Source organism: Cebidichthys violaceus, unplaced genomic scaffold (genome assembly GCF_023349555.1).
Source record: "Cebidichthys violaceus isolate CVI_PGR_0920_01 unplaced genomic scaffold, fCebVio1.0.p SCAF_6, whole genome shotgun sequence".
In the NCBI taxonomy this organism is placed as follows: Eukaryota; Metazoa; Chordata; class Actinopteri; order Perciformes; family Stichaeidae; genus Cebidichthys; species Cebidichthys violaceus.
In genome coordinates this window covers 967,313-982,537 of record NW_027176816.1, presented here as the reverse complement: position 1 = coordinate 982,537, position 15,225 = coordinate 967,313, and the positions used below count along the sequence as shown (strand labels likewise).

Here is a 15,225-nt window from a genome sequence, read left to right as displayed (position 1 = left end):
CTACCATGTGACAAAGTGTTAAGACAAAAGTGTCATTGTTGCAATTTTCAGCTAAAGCTTAATTGTGACCTTTAACCTGCTGCCCGAGGCGTTAAAGACCGGTCTCTATTAGCGAAGGTAGATTGTCAGAACATGCCCGACCACGGGCCAACACTAGCGCTGCGAGGTAGAAGCGAATGGTCTTTACTGTAGCTGTCATCGCAACATGCAAGCCCTGACATGCGGCGTCACATAGCAGAGGTTCACCGTCCTCCCTCAGTATTACTTCGGGTTTGCTTCAGCCCCGTAGTGGGGAATCTCTCATTAAAAGCCTGCATACGGAACATCTGAGGCAGGATTGTTCAATTTGATGTTCATGACTATTTGATCCTTCCCGAATGATGAAAAGATTTTTTTTTTTTTTTTTTTTTTTTAAACGAACAAGAGCAGCGGAGAGACTTAATTACAAAGCCTGTGTTGTTTGGCGGGGGGGATATGGACCCGTGTCATGATCCTGACAAAGACTCCATCAGTGAAGCCTATTAATGGTTGAAAGACTCTTTTATTTACCTCTTTTATTTCAATGACGGAGATCGTAATTGTTTTCTTTTCATAGCAAATGAAAAAGCAAGCAAAACGGGGATATTCAACATCCTGTAGGGGGGAACAACCCCGGCAGCAATATTAAAAAGTCTATTCCCATTTACCAAAAGCCCAGGAGACCTGAAGGATTTGGAATTCATTGTCAGATCTTATGCATAATTAAACAAATCCCCACACACTCAGCCACATACCCCCCACCTTGCCAGAGGGATTTTTAATGCAGCCCCCCCCCCCCACCCCCCCATCCCCAGACAGTGTACGCTTGTTACAGTACCTCAGCCCTATTAGGCCAGAATCAGGCTCTTGTTACTATTAGCGACTGATGATACACACACACAAACATGATTCCTGCAAAACATGACATGTTTGCCTTCATGACTTCCTTCATTTCCATATTTCCTGCCGGCTGTTAGAGCTAAAACACGCTAAGAGCTGGCAGCCTGCGAGCTACAGGCCACTTCTGTGTCTTGTTTACGCCGCCTGCTGTGAGCTGACAAAAGATGGTTCTGTTGCAAACTGAGTGTGAGGAAAGGCCCGGGACTCTCGGCGTTTGCTCGGTTCGGTCTTCCCTTTCCGGGAGTTGTCCCCGTGTTTGTCTGGGTGTGCAGTTTGGGTCAGAGTATCAGAACGCTGCCCGGCCAACAAACCTAATTCTTTTCAACCCTGAAATTCGTGAGTGGCTAAATCATGTCAGATGCCATGTTACACGCCCAGCTGCTGTCCTACACGCATTTTCTAGCGAGTCAGCATCAGTCACCATTATTTAGCGATGGTCTTGTCCGCATAATGTCTCACTTAAGCTCTCCGTTCTGCCTCCGATAGCTTATTAACTATGCAAGCAGTCTGCTTTGCCCGGGGAGAACGCAGGGATCACACAAAGAGCAGCTCCGCGAGTCACCCGACATCTTTGTGTCTGCGCTCTCGTGTCTGTCAACCTGCACGCTATGTTACAGTTGCTGGGTTGCGACCCCCATTTATGCAGACATGCCCTGGGGGTGGGAGTTGGGGTGGGTGGGGGGTGGGGGGGGGGAGGGTATCGACTGTACGGCTCCATTGACCCCCTCTTCGCTTCCTCGCCTCCCCTCTCGGTCCATGATGCCAACCTAAAATGAACCCCTCCCTTCCTTCATTTCTCCCGCTCCCACTTTCTTCCTGTTTCTGAGCCGCACTCGTCTTTTGGATGAGCTCAGTGTGCTCTTGCACATTCTGTACATCCATAGGAATCTCCAAAAAGTGACTGAAAGCCGTCGTCCCCTCTCTCCCAGCAGATTGACATTGTGAAAAAACGAGGGGGGGAGGAGGGGGAGCAGGAAAAATGACCGACAAGAACCAGTGACAGCTTCGCTAATATCCCTTGCGTGGTTAGATAACTGTGCTCATCTTTGTGCGCGCATTTTCCACACCATATGTCACTGCATCGCTGTGACTGCGAGCATGCCTGCTAGCCTGCGTACGGAGGCTTGTCTCTTGTATAGGATTAGACTCTTTTTGCTGTGAATGGGAGAGAGCTCATGCATTGGCTGACTCCAATAACAGATGTATGGCCTCCTAAATAGCAACAGTCAGGCAGGGTAATGTCAGCTGAGGGCTGAGCAGCCTGACACTTCCCATACGCACTGCGACCCTCCTCTGCTTATCAGAAGGGCTCCCCAGCCACCCCACCTTAGTGTTTTCTGTAAATTAGCATTTCCTAGTGGACCCCCGTGGCTATATCTATCCATGATAGCACAGGCTTGACTCTCTAAATTATCCTTGGCTTAGTGTAATGATTTCCTGGCTCTAAGCTGTTATTAGAGCCACTTCATCAGCCCTTGTAGGCGGGGGAAGCTACAGTAATGAAGATATGTGGAGTCCAAATCCAATCCAGAACTGCCCTCTTGACCTTTTGGGTCTGGTCTCATCAGGCTTTGTGAGAGTTATCTCCGTTTTTTTTTTTGTTTTTTTTTCCATTGCTAAAAACTTACTGATGTTCAACACTGTCATCTAATGACTCACTTATATGCTCACACTGTCTGGAACTACTCCACGGTTTTAACAGTCAGCAACATGAAAAATAAAAGCGAAGCAGTGTGCCTGTTAAATGTTCCTCGTAGAGCACATAAATGAATCAGTGGCTGCACAGTAGAGTTGCAACTGAGGATTCATTATCAATTCATGTGTTGATTATTTTTACTGTTAAAGCTGCACCAATCAATTGTTTCAAATTAACAAGGGAGCAAAATGATCTATGATGTAAACCGGGTCACTGCCTTGTAGTGATGGAGCCACAGAGAGTTATCGCCTCACATTTCACACAAGTTACAGAGCATTTCAGCATCTTCTTTTTTTTTTTACAGTTTTACAGTTTTGTTTATTCTCAAGTCTCCAATTTGCAGCAACAACAATCAGCAAATAAGCTCTGATTAACCCGGTGTTCCTCTCCAGCAACAAACAACATAGCAAAGCACTCAGCTGCTTAAGAGACAGATATATTTCGCAGGATTTGGTTGAGACCGAAATATATAAATTTATAAATAGAAATGAGTGTCGGACTTATGTTTGTCAGGGTGTCGGAGACATTTCTCCAAGGAATTACGATGTCTGCATGAGTAAATAGGCAAATGTCTCCATTTGCCTGTATTGTCCAACCAACAGTCCAAAAAAACACATTGATGTTTGGCAGGGTTTTTTTTCTGCATCGCGGCTCTAGTGATGGAAATGTTAATTGGTCGATTGTTCCATCACCATCACCACCAATAACTTTGTTGATCCATTCACACTTTTCTTCTAAAAATGAATTTGGTTTACGACCAAAACACCTGAGAACTAATGACATTCCTGAGCCTCAGCTGTACTGTGCGTTTTAGTGCCAATTAGGAAATGTTCGCATGCTAACACATCAGCATGATTGCATCATGTTAGCAGCTGGTGTTGGCAACAGTCACAGAGAGCCTCACAATGCTGCTAGTGTGGCTGCTAATTCATTAAATGATGAGTTCATTAAGTGATGACTTGGTTATCCTAATTGTTGGTGATCAATCTTCTGTTAATCAGTTAAGTGATTTAGTACTTCTTCAAGAAGGAGGAGCTTTGTACTTGTCAGTTCACCTTTTTAAAGGTGTTTTGAAGTGGGGCTGTATGAGGTTCTTCTCTATAGTCAGTGTATTACTCTACAGTAGATTTGTTGCTGGCTCACCCTAGTTTGGAAAAAAAACAGAGTTGCTGCACAGAAGCAAAGTAATGTACTGCGGTAGACAGGGCAGCAGCAAAACGTATTTTAGCCACCTCGAAGAAAGAACTGCCTAAAACGACGTATATCGCTTAGAGTGTACGCTGGTTTACCTTGCAGTGACAGGCTATAGTCTATGTTTCCGACTTGAAACTGAAGCCTTTGTCTCTGCTCTCATCAAGGGCGTGGATGTGAGTAGGATTTGGCAGGAGATACCCAGCTTGACTTGATAAATAAACTCGTCTTTAAATGATCCTTTTCCATGAAGCTGTGGACTATGACGCCACAAAAAATGCTGATGTCTCCGTCTGTGCATCCGTGTCCGACACATGTTCATGCAGGAATGCGCGACGTGTCTGCTTGTGTGTGTGTGTGTGTGTGTGTGTGTGTGTGTGTGTGTGTGTGGGTGTGTGTGTGTGTGTGTGTGTGTGTGTGCTCAGCTGGTGGCAGTAGGGTGAAATGTATCTCGTGTGTGTTTGGAAACCGTGGAGCGGCAGCTGCTCCTCCGTCCGTTGGGAAGTTGCGGTTCATGCGGTCGACATGACACTGCGTCTCGGTGGGTTTAGAGCCGTGGTCTCCATTCCGTCTCTGGTTTCTGCATCTGGCCTTGTGGCAGTCAGAGGAATTTTTCCAGAGAACGTGTTCTGAGAAAATGACATAAGAAAGCAAGTCTACCTGATGAAAATTTGGTATGTAATTTATGTTTGACAGTTGTTGTTTTTTACCTGCGATCTCATAGACTGTTATCTCTGTCCTTCAATGCACTACAGGCCTTGGCCATGGGGGGATCCAAGAGTAAGCCCAAGGATGTTGGCCAGCGAACCCGCAGCCTCGAGGGCAACCTCAGCTCTGGTGGAGGGGTCGGCGGCCACCACCTCAGCTCCAATCAACAGTCCTTAACACCCAATCGTAGTCCCACTATGGATGGAGGTCTTGGTGGCAATCAGACCAGTACTCCAGAGCTGGCCCTGTTTGGAGGTGTGGACAACAATACCGTCACCTCTCCCAACAGAATCACACTAGCAGGTGAGAACCGTCCGCTTGACGTGTTGCGTCTGTTGTTTTAACTGTGTGTACGACATGTCTCTGGTAACGGCCAAACTTTCTGTCCTAACAGGAGGCGTGACGACCTTCGTGGCGTTGTATGACTACGAGTCCAGAACGGCCTCGGACCTTTCTTTCAGGAAGGGCGAACGCCTCCAGAATAGTCAACAACACGTAAGGATGATGCAGAATCACAGAATGTCCTTTTTTCAAATCGATCTTCGTCACGGATACACTCGCTGTGTGAATGATGAGGGAGAACTTGCACGTAGACACGTCCACAGATTGTCTGTCTGAGTTATTGCTCAGTTGTCTGACTGGCTGTTTTACACCCCGAAAATGCCCGTCGCCTCTCTGAAACCCACTGTAACCATAGAAACGGGGTTCCTCGGTAGAGCTTGCCGACGCGTTTTCCACACAATCTTTGCTTCATTCACAAAAAGGCCGACTACGTCTCGCCGCTCGGCCCACTCAGTAAGGACGTGGCTATTTTTCATACTGGTGTATCCCGAGACCCAGTTAACCAAAAACGCAAATGAAAGCTGTTTGTGGAGAGCCAGGCTTGTCTTTAGAGCGTGCTCTATGAATCAATAGAGGTGCAGTGAACCATATACTGTAGCGCTGCACCCCCAGTGCTGCGTTCCCACTAACAAACTGCTGACCTAGAAGGCAGGGAGCTGAGGACAATAGTGGATTATCACTGCATCTGGCCCCTTAAGCCAAGACCTGGATCAGTATTGGGTCAAGTACAACCAGAATACATTAACAATCTCTGAGATTAGTTTACGGGTAATCACCGTCAAATAAGGTGTCAGGCAGGCACATCATTTGTGCAGCCATGTACTGTACATTGACCTGATAGGCTTATATTATTGTAATTTTGTGCCCCCTGCATGTTTTCGAGCTTTTGCCTCATCATTATGTCTGCAAGTTATGTAACGATTTAAATATTTTAGGGTCGTAGCTTTATGCACCATATTTGTCATATTATGAGCCTGTACTCTGCTATTCTTCAACAGCTCATAACGTGCTCTCTTCTTTCTTTAACCCCTTTTTCTTTTCCACCATTTCCCTTTCATCTCTCTTTTCCATTTCATCACAAACCATCACAATTGTTTTTACAGGAGGAAAGTGAACTGCAGGTTTGTGAAGCTTTCCTGGAATTGTATTTGAATGTGCCGTTTGTCCGTCTCTGTGTTTGTATCACCTGAAGCGCACAAGGTACTTTTGCACCGTAATACCACTTCACTAGGAAAGGCACAAACCGCGTAACTCTGCCATGCCGCCCCTGATCCTTCAGTGAAGTAGTCTGGGGGAAGTCGGTGCGAAGCCTTGCAGCACTACGATCAATCCAGGTCAACTCGAGGCAATTAATGGAATCAAACGGTCATTTTACTTTGGAAGGGAATCTAGTGCTGCAAAGCTACTCACTCCCCGATTAAGTGTAGCGCACAAGCTCCATCCCTCCTGTTGTCACACCTACATGAATGCATGTTTGTTTATAATGGCATAACACCCAAATAGTAGAGATACCCGGGCTCGCATTTATCAAGCTTCTCCAGAGCCAAGAGCTCAATTACTGTGGGAACTAAATCTTTTGAGTGGCTAACCGAGAAGCCAAATTATCAGCAGCGGCATTTATTATGTTCTGAGACACTTGATAAACACCAGCCTTAAAGTCAGACTGACTCGTTTGTGTTGTTGGGTGTGTGTGTGTGTGTGTGATGAGCCTCGTGAAGCTGTGTGTTATCGTTTCATCTCTGCAGAGAAGGCGACTGGTGGCTGGCGCGCTCCCTCACCACTGGAGAGAGTGGTTATATCCCCAGCAATTATGTGGCTCCATCTGACTCCATCCAGGCAGAAGAGTAAAACCTTTCTTTTCCTTGCTGTGTCTTGTATCTGTCTAAGCACACTCAAATATTTGATTCTGAAGAATTGTCTTGCTTTTTCATGTCAATGTGAATTTAAAATTAGGTCTCGGGGGGGGGGGGGGGGGGGGGGGGGAGTACGACACTTATTTGCTTTCTTGTCGAGAGTTAGATGAGACGGTTGAAATCACGCTCATGTCGGTCCGTTAGATTAAGCTACAGTCAGCGGCTGGTTAGCTTAGCTTATCCGTCCAAAGGTAACGAAATCCACCTTCCTAAACTGTGAAGCTCACTTATTAACACGCTATATTTTGTGTGTATAATCTGTACAAAAACCCAAGTGTGAAAACCTCAATTGTGGTTGTACCTGGGGGGGGGGTTGTCTCACAATTTCACACTGGAGGCAAGAGGTCCATTATGCTAAGCTAAGCTAAACGACTTCTGGCTGTAATTACCCTAAAAGCATGAAAGTGGTATCAATCTGTGCATCTAGGTCCCGTCAAAAAAAAGGCAAATGAGCGTATTTCCCCAAAATGTATAAGTATTCCTTGAAATGACTGAGGTACTTTTACTGTTTTCTTCTCCTGGGGGACACACACTACTTAACTCTACATGCTAACCTGCTTGCTTATACAATCAAGCCACACAAACTACTTTTATACTTTTATAACAACTCAATTTTTCACTTTTCCTCCTGCCCCTCCAGTCATCTCAGACTGACTCTAGAGTCCAGGTAAGCAGCTGTTGCACTGTAGGCATTAGTAAGCATTGCATCTGGAATGCAAAGATGAAGTTTTACTACATTTTCTGAAACCACGAGCAACAAACTCACCCTCGCTTGGTCATTCCTTCTCCTCCACCCACACGCATCTTCTTCCCCTCACCAACCTGCTCCCTGTGTGTCCCATGTTTTATCTCAACCTCACCAGGTGGTTCTTTGGTAAGATCACTCGCCGCGACTCAGAGAGGCTGCTGCTAAGTCTAGAGAACAGGAGAGGGACTTTCCTGGTGCGAGAGAGTGAGACCACCAAAGGTAAGAGCGCCTCACGCAAAGAGGGCTGTCGGGCTGGGGGTCAAACCTCAGCTCGCCTCGAGTCTTGACCAAAATGTGCTCTTTGCATCAAGTATCAAAATCTTTGTTTGCTCCAAAATTCTTTAAAATTAAAAAAAAGGGCTTTTTGTCGAAGAAATTCCTCAACGGAGGCAAATTTGCCTTCACAAGAGCAATATGTTATTCAGATACAAATTCTGATTTTTTAAAATTTTATTTTGATATTTGAATGAAACTCGGATATCATGTAGCACCTGAAGCAAAACATTTCTAACGATTACCAGCCCTATTAAACGTTAAAATGAGTGTTATGAACAAGGGTTTAACACAGAGTATTGGGGAAGTAAGTTAGTAAAGTGTGTCCTGGGAATTTGTGAAAAACCTAATACCATTTATTAACGGTGTTTTTTTCAATTGCAGTTTTTGTGGGCGCCTATGTGTCATTTTTATTTATTTTTCAAAATAATAATAAATTAAAAGAAAGCTTCAGATCTCAACATGAAGCTCATGACATGTCTTAGCAAAATGCACCAAGGAGAAGAAAGCGAATTCTGTCAAGCATTGAGACATGTCGCCACGCTGTGTCGGCGTGGGTACAGAAGAGAGACGAAGCAGGCAGATGGGAGAAGGTTGGATGTGACGCCTGTGGGACTCAGTCTGCAGACAGTTCTGATAAGCAGCTGCAGCAACGCTGTCCCCACAGGTTTAGCTAGCTCTGTGTGTGTGCGTGTGCATGTGATTTGTGTACACATGTACATTTCAGGATTCCCGTTGTGTCCTAGTATTGGATATCTATGTAAGCCCTGCATAGAATGGGGGGGGGGAAGGGACACGGTGGGGAGGGATGAGGGAGAGCGAGTAGATGAGTGAGTGGAGAGGTACTGGGTGGGTGAGCCCGACAGAATTAGGTCAGCGTGGAGCTGAGGCTGAGGACTGTGCAACCACAGGCCACATCACCCAGTTCAAACATTCAGAGCTCTGGGATTCATGCTGTTTTATTCGTCTGACTGACGCTGCCCTCTAGTGGCGCAATAGGCACATTGTCACCCTAATTTCTCCTTTTAATATCCATTTAAACAATGTGATCACGCCATTTAACTTACTTTTACGTTTTTGTGACGTTTCTGATAGATTCAATGTTTTCGTCCCAGATTATTAGAATAGTTTATACTTGCCATGTATGAACACATTTGCTCTTCTTCTTCTTCTTTCCAGGTGCCTACTGTCTGTCTGTATTGGACTATGACAACACCAAAGGGCTGAATGTGAAGCACTACAAGATCAGGAAGCTGGACAGCGGAGGCTTCTACATCACATCACGCACACAGTTCAGCAACCTGCAGCAGCTTGTGAACCACTATCGCAGTGAGTTCATATCGTCACATGGAGGATTATTCTGCCATTTGGAAGGAAGCTGGATTTCCCTTTTTTTCACCACATGTCTTCTCTTGTGTCCCCCAGAGCACTCTGACGGGCTGTGTCACAGTCTGACAGACATCTGTCCGGTGCTGAAGCCTCAGACTCAGGGCTTGTCCAAGGATGCCTGGGAGATCCCAAGAGAGTCCCTCCGTCTCGACCTCAAGCTGGGACAGGGCTGCTTTGGAGAGGTCTGGATGGGTAAGCCGTGCCTTCATCTGTTTCTTGATTTAAAAACCCAAGCATCTCAGAAAGTGCTTCTGCTGGTTTTCTGTCATTCCGTGGAGACATTTGCTCGTATTGAACAAGGAAGTTGCAAAGCACACTTCCAGTAAATTATTAACAAACTGTCTGAAAATCAAAGTGCATATAGAAGTTATATTCTTCCATGCTCCTTTCGAATCTTTACCCAAAATCGTGCATTTGAGCTCCTTCTTTCCTCTTTAATGCTATTATTGTTGCTATGGCTCATAGCTGGCAATGGTCAGTATGCCAGATGATCAAAATGAATGAATGAGTCAGGTGGAAAGGTGAAGCATTCGTATATATCTACCACTTTTAATGGGAGGAGCATGGTGCTTTAACCCTTTTTTTTAGCTTTTTCAACAATTCAGTCATGTTTCAACTTCTCTGCTCGCTTCTTTAAGGTTTCTGCGTATACACGTAGTGTTTAGGTGTTATAGCTACTCACAATCTTTCCTCATACCCCCCTGACAACTACAGAAGTGTCCCATGGGGTACATGTAGCACCGGTTGGAAATCACCGGTATAGGTTTTGTTCTAGCAGTGTTGGTCATTTGGTTTCACATGACTTTATGCTGGAAGCTAATAATTGATTGCCTTGTAACAATCAATACTGATGTGACTCTCATTTTTTTTTAAATATCCAGGAACCTGGAACGGGACAACACGGGTGGCAATAAAGACTCTGAAAACCGGCACTATGTCTCCTGAGGCCTTCCTCCAGGAAGCTCAGGTCATGAAGAAGCTGAGGCATGAAAAGCTGGTTCAGCTCTATGCTGTGGTGTCCGAGGAGCCGATCTACATCGTCACAGAGTACATGGGACAAGGTGAGCTAGGATTCATCACACTTTAACATATAAACATGTTTACAGTAGAACTCAGGAAGCAAATAATGTTTTTCAGTATATATATAAATATATATATATATATATATATATATATATATATATATATATATATGGATTTTTTTCAAATAGTTGTATTTCAATAAATGTATCCACTGAAAACCTGCATGACTGCAAGGACTTTTTTATGAAGGGAGCCAATCAAAACCAAGTCAGGCTATGATGCGCTAACTGACAAATACAAATATATTTTAAAAATGTCATGTTTTCTCAAAATAAACCGTAAAGGGGCAGTTCTTCCCAAAATCAAAAATACATATTTTGGCATTTTGAGCACCACAAGCAGAGTAACATATACTGTAGCTCCATACAGGCGATCTTCAAAACTAAGCAACTCACACACATTAAAAATAATAATTGTATTACACCTCATTATGTATGTACTTAAATAGAATAATACATGGGTAACACATTAGTACAGGGACACAGTATAAAAGCTGAAATGACCACAACACCTCCAACAATTTTGTACAAACCTGCATGTGTTTCTGTCAACAGGTAGCTTACTGGATTTCCTGAAAGGCGACATGGGTAAAATGCTCCGCCTCCCCCAGCTGGTGGACATGGCTTCACAGGTCAGCACAAATAATAATCACTTAAATCGGTTGAAAATAGTATTTCTGGTGTTTTCTTTCAGGGCAGACAACCACAAAGCTGTGTCTCTTTCTCAGATTGCTTCAGGGATGGCGTATGTGGAGAGGATGAACTATGTGCACAGAGACCTGAGAGCCGCTAACATCCTGGTGGGAGATAATCTGGTTTGCAAAGTGGCTGATTTTGGTCTGGCTCGCCTCATTGAGGACAATGAATATACTGCTAGGCAAGGTGAGACCACAGGAGGGTGTTGTTTTTCACTGTTTCTCATTATAGCGCAGTGGTTCCCCACCTGCTTTATTAGCTTGTGACCAAAATGAAGTTCTATCTGTTTGTGAGCCCACATCACAGGTTATGGGGAGTTATGAGCAGTTCAACTAAAGAGTGATGTTTCCCTTCAGCATGTCTAGTTTGAATATTATCTTTAGATGTGAAGAGGTGAAAGTATCCAGTATATTAAAAAAAATCATTTGAAAAAAAGGTTTTAAAAAAATTAACATTTTGTGCATCAGAGGTTAATGTTGTTTTCTCATCCCTTTGATCATCTCACAACCCCTCAGATATCTTTCCACAAATCCAAGTTGGGAACTACTGATAGGATCCAGGAAACGTTATTATTTATGCAGCAGGCGTAATGTGCCTTTATCTTTTTTGGCTTATCTCAGGAACGCCTTCAAATTAGGAACAAACGTCTTCTTGGACTCAAGAACTGATTAGATATTAATGGTCAAAGGTCGCTGTTTCCTCACAAAACACATGTTTGGCCATAATTCAAGAATTCATATGCTATTCATCACAATTTCACACAAATATTTAATAGGATAAAATGACGAAACGATGACATTTTAGACAGACATGGATGTAAACCGCAGCATGACTGCTTGGCGGAGGCATATAACCACGAGGCGGTAATTCTAGTCTTAGTCACTGCTAAAATGACCTCATTCTAACTTGCTGATAAACCTGTCTTCTCGCAGGAGCCAAGTTCCCCATCAAGTGGACGGCTCCCGAGGCCGCGCTGTACGGCCGCTTCACCATTAAATCTGACGTCTGGTCCTTCGGGGTCCTGCTGACTGAATTGGCCACCAAAGGCCGAGTGCCCTATCCAGGCAAGGATCGTTTTCTTCAACCCATTTTTCAGTTCGAGAGATTAACCTGCATATTCTGTTTTTATTACGCTCCGCCAGTCCAACAGCATAAAGATTTATGTCATAAGAAATGATACGGCTCAAATTGTGATTACGTGTTTCTGGCATCATGCCTTTGCTCTCCCAGGTATGGTGAACCGCGAGGTGTTAGACCAGGTGGAGCGCGGCTACAGGATGCCGTGCCCAGCGGAGTGTCCTGAGTCCATGCATGAGCTGATGCTGACCTGCTGGAGAAAAGAGGCCGAGGAGAGGCCCACCTTCGAGTACCTGCAGGGCTTTCTGGAGGATTACTTCACCTCCACAGAGCCTCAGTACCAGCCGGGAGAGAACCTGTAACTGGGCTGAACGTGGAAATGTGCATGCGTCCTTGCATGCGGCAAAACTTGAGCATGTGCATCTACTCCCAGAGTGCATGGACAAGTATGTGTCAGGGTATGTATGTGCTGTATAACGGGGCAGAGAGCCGACTGCATTCTGGGTACTGTCAGTTTACTCTCTGACATCAAGTAGTATCAGTGGGACATGAAACCAATCAGCAACTTTCAGTTCCTGCCTCTTTCCAAAGTCATTGTCATGCTCTTCAACACGTCCGCTCCGATGGACTGCTTTCAAAGTAAAAGACTAAACTGTGGTATTATTTTGAGTTTATTATACAGTACTGTGTTATTCTGTTTGCCAGTCAAATCAACACCTTACACATCCGAGCAGGTTGTTCTACCTTCCTTGTGTTTTTAAGGCGCCACGATGATATACATTCCCCATGCACTCTTCCCGTGTTAACTCACCTGACTGATCTTGTAGTTTGCCCGCTCCAACACTGCAAGTGTGACACCGGACTATGACGTAAAAGACTGCATACGGGTCAAACATGGGAGTCCAGAGAATGAATGTTGGATACAAGCGTTGCCCTGCTGAAAGCCCGTCTTCAGGATGTCTATTTTCACTGCATTTTCTTTGGGGTACCATTTGAGACAACAACATGCTCAGAGTCCGTCTTCCACGTTGCCACTTGACAAGCGACTATTTGGAACATCCAATCATTTGCCAGGACGTTGTGGGTTTTATTTTGTTGTCAGACCTGGATCACCTGGAATAGATTCAGGTGAACGGTTTGACTTAATAATCATGCTTCCGCTGTGCGACATTTCAGCCAGTCCCCCCCCCCCCCCCCCCCCCGACCCGCTGTGAGATTAAGTACCAGACTAACACCTTTTGATTCCCATAAGAGTGCGTAGTGTCACTCCCCAATTGGACGAATTGGTGTATCGCTGTGACCAACATACAGCTAAACTCAAAGAAGAGAACAGGCAGAGTCTTATCTATTTTCTAATTGTGACTTTTCTTACAAACAAATGGCTACTGATCACTAATGGTCGTCTCAGGATGGAGAAGACTAGAATTCTGCTGCAAGGATTTTTGTGCCATGGAAAATCTCTTTTGTACTCTCTTCTACTGTGTAAAAGTGTATTTTACTACTCTACTTTTCTTACAATGAAGTTTGAGTTGTGTAAGCAGTTGTTCTTCCTTAAAGGACAACCCACTGTTTTGAGATCCTGCACCAACCGGCACCACCAGCATGGTTCCAAGGTGCCGATTTGTGTTCAAGCATTCAAATTAAAATAATCAGGTGACTCTTCTTGTCTCTATTCCGTTCTGACCTTCATTAATATGAAGCTTTCTATCTTTAATCAGCCTCAGTATTTTCCTATTCAGCGCATCTTTGTGCACAATCGTACACTGGAGATATTGTGTTTCTGTGATAAATGAGCAACAGAGCGATGCTGTGCTGAGGATGGTTACGCCTCCTTCCAGCCTGTATGGAGCAGACCAGAGAGCCTTCCCATAAACACAGCATGTACAGCAAATAAATTGGCATATTGAGACTTAATTGTAAATATCCTTAATGCTAATATTTTTTTTTTTTTTGTATATATCATCTCTATAATTTATTCCTTTTTAAAAATAACCCAATTGTTTATTTGACTTTTGGCGTCATCATTTAAACTTTAATGTTTATGGTACTTTCATGGGTTAAATAACATAACAATAACGATATAAATATATATTATAGAAACACAAATGTTTTTTTCTTTGTGCTCATATTTCTGTGAAACGTATCTTGGTTGTACATTTTCAATATGACTGACCGAATCGGTGAGGAGAACTGCTCCGTATCCCCTGACTCGCAACAGTTCCGTCTTGCCAGATACTGATCATCTACCAGCATCACTCCATCCCATAATACAATCAAAACCACAAATGTTTACATCGTGATAATCTTTAAATCATTTTGGTGCTGCTTCAGAGGCTGGTAAATGAGCAGGTAATCAAATGTCATTCTTGTTAAACATTTTGGGTTTTTTTTTTTTCTGGGTACACCTGACCAACATTGTGTGTGTGTGTGTGTGTATGTGTATGTGTATGTGTGTGTGTGTGTGTGTGTGTGTGTGTGTGTGTGTGTGTGTGTGTGTGTGTGTGTGTGTGTGTGTGTGTGTGTTGCCATTCTCTGTGCGCCCACAATCGCTCAATGGTTTGATCGACATCTCCAGCTTGTTGTTCATAAGGCGCTGCTCATTATGATTAAATAACTCCATACCGAAAATGATTTGGCTGTCATGAATTGAAGGAGTTTGATATCCGGGAAGCGTACTATGTCCCGTGGACATATGCCACAGTGAATGCATTGGCCCGCATGGGTGTAGTCAGGTGCTCTGGCATCGTTCCCTTATATTCCTGACCTGCCTCACTCAATGCTTATGAGCAAAAAGTGCACGAAAATGATCATGTTATTTGTATGCAGCCTCGCTTACAAGCCAAGGTTATTTCCTGTTGGGTTCTGTGGGGGTCTTCTCTCTGGCTATGCAGATATTTTTTAAATCTGTGATATTCCTATATATACTCTTTTCTACTGTATCCAATGGGAATTTTCAGATAAATAGCTCTTTGTTAAATCCTACTGAATATTGTTCAAATTTGAAAAGTATACGTTTGAATAAAATTTGTATATTGCCAACTGTATCCTATCGTGTTTATGAACTGAATGAATTCAGTCTCTCGTATCGAGTGAAGTGAGTCAATAAGTCTGTGACCAAAGGTAGTAATAGACCTGCTTTACTTTTATTTGTCAGTTGCCTCAGTGTGGGTGTGAATACAGATATTGCCCACA

General features: G+C 44.0%; 1 protein-coding gene across 1 annotated transcript in view; it reads left to right on the top strand.

Annotated features, from left to right (window-relative positions):
- Positions 1-15,066, top strand: part of src (v-src avian sarcoma (Schmidt-Ruppin A-2) viral oncogene homolog) — a 23,603-nt gene extending 8,537 nt beyond the window's left edge. Inside the window, 13 exon segments of the mRNA XM_068732651.1 lie at positions 4,561-4,816; positions 4,908-4,993; positions 4,995-5,008; positions 5,959-5,976; positions 6,601-6,699; positions 7,632-7,735; positions 8,969-9,118; positions 9,215-9,370; positions 10,060-10,239; positions 10,816-10,892; positions 10,989-11,142; positions 11,889-12,020; positions 12,187-15,066. Coding sequence (XP_068588752.1) covers positions 4,570-4,816; positions 4,908-4,993; positions 4,995-5,008; positions 5,959-5,976; positions 6,601-6,699; positions 7,632-7,735; positions 8,969-9,118; positions 9,215-9,370; positions 10,060-10,239; positions 10,816-10,892; positions 10,989-11,142; positions 11,889-12,020; positions 12,187-12,395 — 1,626 coding nt within the window. The 5' untranslated portion in view covers positions 4,561-4,569 and the 3' untranslated portion in view covers positions 12,396-15,066.
- Positions 15,067-15,225: the final 159 nt, after the last annotated feature.